The sequence below is a fragment of the Nanorana parkeri genome, unplaced genomic scaffold (assembly GCF_000935625.1).
Source record: "Nanorana parkeri isolate BGI_ZX_2015 unplaced genomic scaffold, ASM93562v1 scaffold1689, whole genome shotgun sequence".
In the NCBI taxonomy this organism is placed as follows: Eukaryota; Metazoa; Chordata; class Amphibia; order Anura; family Dicroglossidae; genus Nanorana; species Nanorana parkeri.
In genome coordinates, this window is record NW_017307957.1 from 45,093 (window position 1) to 51,566 (window position 6,474).

A 6,474-nucleotide genomic window follows, 5' to 3' on the forward strand; every position below is an offset into this window, starting at 1 on the left:
GCAGCAAACTGTGATGAAATAAAAGTTCTGCTGCATGCCGGACTTTTGTCAACGCACACCGCCACAACGTGAACTGGGCCCATGTGTGACCGGGGAAGTTGCCTATTCTTGCTTTGGGGCTGAGATAGAAAAAAATGGCCAGTGGCAGCCCCAATGCATTTGGGGTGAATCCATCTTAAATGGGGGTAGTTCATGCCCCCCCCCCCCCCCACCCCCCCCCCCCCCCCCCACTCCCCCCCTCCTTAGGTGTATCAGGCCGGATACAAAGTATCAGTATAATGTATCAGGAACGTGTTGATAGATCGCTCAGCGGCTCCAATCACTATTAATGTGACCAGCAGGTAACAGACCCATTAACTAGCACGGTTCCCTCCACTGGGTCCCAATAACTGGAGAAGCTCCCTCCACTGGGTTCCACTGACTGGCCACGGTTCCCTCCAGTGGGTTCCATTGACTAGAGAGGCTCCCTCCAATGGGTCCCATTCACTGGCGCGGTTCCATTGACTGGTGCAGTTCCCTCCAGTGGGTCACATTGACTGGTGAGGTTCCCTCCGATAGACCCCACTGACTGGTGCAGTTCCCTCGGGTGGATCTCGTTGACTAGCATGGCTCCCTCCTATGAGTACCATTGGCTGGTATGGTACCATCTGATGGGTCCCATTAGCTGGCATGGTTCCTATTGACCAGTGTGTTTCTCTCTGATAGGTCCCATTGACTGGCGCGGCTCCCTCCAATGGGTCCCATTGACTAGCGAGGTTCCCTCCGGTGGGTTCCATTGACTGGCACAGTTCCCTACGATAGGTTCAATTGACTGGCGCAATCCCCTTCAGTGGGTCTCATTGACTGCCTCAGTTGCCTCCCAGTGGATCCCATTGATTGGTGTAGTTCCCTTCAGTGGATTCCATTGACTGGCATGGTTCTCTATAGTGGATCCCATTGACTATCATGGTTCCTGCTGACGGGTCCCATTGACTGGTACAGTTTCCTTTGATGGGTCCCATTGACTGGTGCAGTTTCCTTCAGTGGATCCCATTGACTGGCATGGTTCTCTCTAGTGGATCCCATTGTCTATCATGGTTCCTTCTGATAGGTCCCATTGACTGGCGCGGCTCCCTCCAATGGCTCCCATTGACTGGCACAGTTCCCATCAGTTAACCCCTTTCATTGGCTTGGTTCTCTATAGTGGATCCCATTGACTATCATAGTTCCTCCTGATAGGTCCCATTGACTGGCGCGGCTTCCTCCAATGGCTCCCATTGACTGGCGCAGTTCCCATCAGTGGATCCCATTGACTGGCATGGTTCTCTGTAGTGGATCCCATTGACTATCATGGTTCCTGCTGATGGGTCCCATTGGCTGACGTAGTCCCCTCTGATAGTTCGCTCCCATCCCAGATAATGGCGGAAGACAGAACACATCTGGATAGACCCACGGCCCCCCGGACACATTTCTGCTTTCCCGGATTGTGTGTCGGCTACAAAAGGAATTGGCGGCACATCATAGATGAATGAGTTTGGCGTTCGGTGAGTTCCTCTGACACGATTCTGCCAGATCTCATCTTCACACTTCTGCCCCAAAGAACTCAGAAACTCTGAAATATTTATCACATTTCACAATTACAATTCTAACATTGGATGTATGTAGGGAAATGCGGGTTTGCACAGCACCGGCGATGTCGGTTTCCGGACTCACTGACCTCCTCAGAGCGAGTTTACCGGGAGGAAATTATCTCTTCTTTCCTGTGGGGATACAATCTGCTCTCTGCAGCTACAATGTATCCAGACTGTGGCTTTGTGCCATCTTCCCGGGACAACGGAAATAACGAGATTATAAAACAATATATCTGTAGCCCGATCTATTATTCTATAGCTCTGCTGTATGTGTACATTGGGGAGATTTCCCTTAACTTCCTGTCCAGGAAGGCCCAACAGGAAGTGAGGTAAAATCCCATCAAATTGAAGGAAACTCCCCAAGACTGTTGTTACCAGAACAAGTGTCCCCATTGGAGGATTTCCCCTCTATTCCAGTTCTGGCAACCATTGAGACTTTTTGGATTTTCCCTCCTTTCCTGTCTCAGTGACAATGATGACCAGAGAGAGGGCGAGTCTCCCAAGACAGGACACCCAACAATAAAAATAATCGATAATAAGTCCAATGAGAGCGCCAAATTGAGTCCAAAAATAATATTGTTTAGTGATTTTCCCCATTGTTCTCCTACGGGTCACGGGAGGACACAAACTAGCGTCCTTCCGTCACCCAAAGCTCAGTATACCGCGAGCTGAGACGCCGCAGCCGGGACAGATCCTAAAATTACTGTCGAGATCCGCCCAGCTGCGTGAGTGACAGCTGGCTCTGCCTACCTATAGGCAGAGCCAGCTGTACCCGCCCCCTCCCCCGTCCGTTCCGCCAGTCAGCGCAGGAGGATCAGAGTGGGGAAATCCCTGCAGGGAGCCATGAGTGACAGTCACGGCTCTCTGCAGGGAGATGATCGAGAAGTGAGCGAGCGACGGTATGTGATCTATTGAGCCGACTTGTGACAGTCTCATTGTCACACGTCGGCTCGAACTATGAGGATAAGTAAAAATCACCCGCCTCATAGTTCTCCTTTAATAATGATGTTAGTTCAGAAAACATTAACCAGCCAACGCATTTCGGTGGTTTGCAGATTCCCCCCTCCCCCCTCCCTTCAGGGCTACAAGAACAATATGAATATGGGTGTAAAACATACATTTTTATATGAATTCACGAATAAACAAAACACAACGAAATTCATGGCAATCAGAAATCCTCCTAAAAAACTCTTCTACTATGGCGGATTATATCAATAAACAGGGACCCGGAGAACACAAGATGGGAGCAGAGATCACAAAAACATTTTTTAATAGCTAAATAAATTGCAATAAGAGTAGATACAAAAAAAAAAAACCTGAAAATAGAGACAAGATCACTTTATAACATCATTAAAATGATTATTAGATTAAAATAAAAACTACAGTCTCAGTACAAATGAGTAAACTAAACATGAGATTGTAGTCCATCCCGGGGGGGAGCTTGGAGCGGTGACTACTTTACAACACACACAGGGACCATGGGGAACAGACGTAGTAACCCTCCAGAAGGAAGGACAGTGTCAGAGATGATTGGAGGATCTACGCCCGAGTGATACACAAATAAGATACATTGATGCTCAGAGTTCAGGGACTCGGATGGATTTGTAGGATTTATCTCCGGAGTTTAGTGTCATTTTTAGTTTATATGATACTCTTTATTAGCCAACAGAAACTTGATGCAAACTTTCAGGAGGCCTTTGGTCCCTTCTTCAGGCTTTATACAATTCAGAAAATGGCTCTGAAACCCTCTTATTCCCAGAGTTCCAGGAAGAATCAATAAATACATATTTTAGGACTGTGAAGGTTTTCATTCAGCCAGGTCATGGTGGAGCTAGTGGTAGTTGTCACATTCAGCTGGACTTGTTTTGTAATGTTTGTGAGTCACTTCTTGGACGAGCTACAATACTTATTAGAAGTGAAGAATTGGCTTGGATAAGCCATAAAATGTCTTTAACATCCTAGAACAAGTCCAGATGAATGTGAACAACTACTACCGGCTATCAATATGTTTAACAAACGACCATTTTATCTTAACACACTTGAGTGGTAAATGTTGTAAAGGGTTCGGGCTATAGAGATGGAGATCAGAGATTACAAGTGTGATTGTGGTCATTAAGTCAACCATAAGAAGTCCTGGCACAATGTGGACCTCAAATGAGAGTTGTCTTGCAAGGTGTATATACCAGAGAAGCAATGAGATACAACCAATGATGAGATACAACCAATGATGAGATGCAACCAATGATGAGATGCAACCAATGATGAGATGCAACCAATGATGAGATGCAACCAATGATGAGATACAACCAAGAATGATATACAACCAAGAATGAGATACAACCAAGAATGAGATACCACCAATACATGAGATACCACCAATACATGAGATACCACCAGTACATGAGATACCACCAGTACATGAGATACCACCAATACATGAGATACAACCGATAATGAGATACAACCGATAATGAGATACAACCGATAATGAGATACAACCGATAATGAGATACAACCGATAATGAGATACAACCAATAATGAGATACAACCGATAATGTGATACATCCGATAATGAGCTACAACCAATAATGAGATACCACCAAGAATGAGATACAACCAATAATGTGATACAACCGATAATGAGATACAACCGATAATGAGATACAACCGATAATGTGATACAACCGATAATGTGATACAACCGATAATGAGATTACTTGGTGACGAGGGAGTATAGAGCCGGCCAATCAGGAAGCCATGCAGCATGTAATGACTCGCTGCCCGGCTTGCTGATTGGTCAGGAAGATGCCCAGTGAGAAAGCCGGACAGCGAGACATTACCCGCCCCCCCGACTTCCTGATTGGCCAGAAGACCGGCTTCATGCTCCCTCGTCACCTGGTGACGAGAAAGCATGAAGCCAGCTTCCCAGCCAATCAGGAAGCCATTTGCCGCCTGGCTTCCTGATTGGTCAAGAAGCTGGCCAATCAGGAAGCCAGGCGGCGAGTCATCACCCGTCCTCCGGCTTTCTAATTTGCCAGAAAGCCATTTCCATGCTTCCACGTCACCTGGTGAGGAGGAAGCATCGAGACGGCTTCCCTGCTAATCAGGAAGCTGGGTGGCGAGTCATTACTCACCAAATAAAGAACTCAGAGGAGCTGTGTCACGGGGAGGAAATGGAATAAAGTTAGGGAGGGATATAGAGGAAGTCAGGCAAACTTTCATATCACCGTATTCAGCCTCGTACACGCGGGCGCAGGATGTGAAAGCAGATCCAGCAATAAGTAAACAGGTCTGGCCTTTCTTTTTCCATTTTGATTAGAGTCACAGGTAATGGTTATATTTCCCTTCACTTCCTGTCTCGGAAACATTAACAGGAAGTGAGAGGAGATCTCTCCCAAATGGGAGGAAATCCCTTCTTGGGCAGTTGTCACCAAAAGAGGTGTCCCTGGTGGAAGATTTCCCCTCACCTCCTGTTCTGGTGAGGATTTCTCATCACTTTCTGTCTGGGTAACAACAGCCATCAGGACCAATAGGGAGGGTGAAACACAGACAGCAAAACGGAACTCAGTCATTGGTCCCGAGACTCCCGCACTCCATCCAATGCTAGAAACAGTTTTGTCTATAGATTGACTTCAATTAAATGCATTTCTGAAGCCCCTTTCTGCTTACAAACCACCAGACCCAACAGACTCTCTCTGCCTGGGAGGGGGGTCCTTGGCTGACATCACCAAGTGCCCCTTCTTACGAGGCCACCCTGCACCGTGTATACACAATAACACCGATGATTCACCCGGCACTGTGACCAGAGTGTATCTGTAAAAAGTAAATCAAAGCAACTGGACTTCCTGTCATTTTTCTTGAAGACGTTTTGCTGGTCATCCGACTAGCTTTGTGACTTGAGAAAGCTGGTTGGATGACCAGCGAAACGTCTTCAAGAAAAATACAGCAAGTCCAGTTGCCTTGATTTACTTTTTACAGATACACCATGACCTGGATGAATGAGAACCTTGACAGACATGTGACCAGAGTGTAACGTATCATTGACAGTCAGAGAGTTTGGGGTGGTGGTGGGGGAAGGTATGAAGGGCGGGGGTAACGGATCGTACCGTGAGTCGGCGTCTTTTCTCTTCTGCGAACCCCTGTCGATCTACCTCTGTCATACTCTGAGCCCACGTCATGTCCCTCACCTTCAATCAGAGTGTAATATTTGCCGCTCTCGTGCCCGAGGAAGTAGCTGGGCGACTCCGAGCCCTTCATCCCCATCTTGCCGACGCCGTACTTGTTGATGTCATCGCAGGACACGATGCCGATGTCGTCTCTGTGCAGATGGAAAGACGTTGGACAAGAACGTGAGAACAAACCCTCGAAGGGGACCGACAGGCAAACGGATGAATAAGCAGATTAAAGGATTTGTATTTTTGTCCATCCAGCCCTGGTATTGACACAGCTCTTGCACACAGCACAGTCCTGCCTGGCAGGGATGAAGACCTGATTCGTCTCTGATGCATTTTCACTTTTACTTACAGGTCCCCCTCCCACCCCCGCCGTGTGATTGGACAGTGAAAGGAGAAGCAGCACACTGATGAGCTGATTTCCCTTGATAATAAGACACTTACCTTGGGCCATACAGTCCAGACACGGGGGAAAGGATGAAGACGTCATGTAGGGTGGAGCTGTCCACCTTGGAAGGCATTCCCATTGTTCCCGTGGGGGTTGTGTTACCACTCGTGGGACTGGTTGGAATCACAGGCTGAAGAACAACAAACAAATGTGTATACAGGTAAGTATATACCATATGTACTGTACAGGAGGCGCCATATTACTTACAAGGTCCTGCTCCTTATGGGTGGGGGAGGAAGGGTG

At 47.4% G+C, this 6,474-nt stretch overlaps 1 protein-coding gene across 1 annotated transcript in view; it reads right to left on the bottom strand.

Moving 5' to 3' along the window:
- LOC108799309 (connector enhancer of kinase suppressor of ras 2-like) overlaps positions 1–6,474 on the bottom strand; it is a gene marked incomplete at its 3' end in the record, with an annotated part of 301,637 nt that overhangs the window by 44,859 nt on the left and 250,304 nt on the right. The window contains exons 10-11 of the mRNA XM_018571158.1: positions 6,228–6,361; positions 5,718–5,929 (exon numbers count right to left, since the gene is read on the bottom strand). Of these exons, the coding sequence (XP_018426660.1) occupies positions 5,718–5,929; positions 6,228–6,361 (346 nt within the window). The remainder of the gene's footprint in view (positions 1–5,717; positions 5,930–6,227; positions 6,362–6,474) is intronic.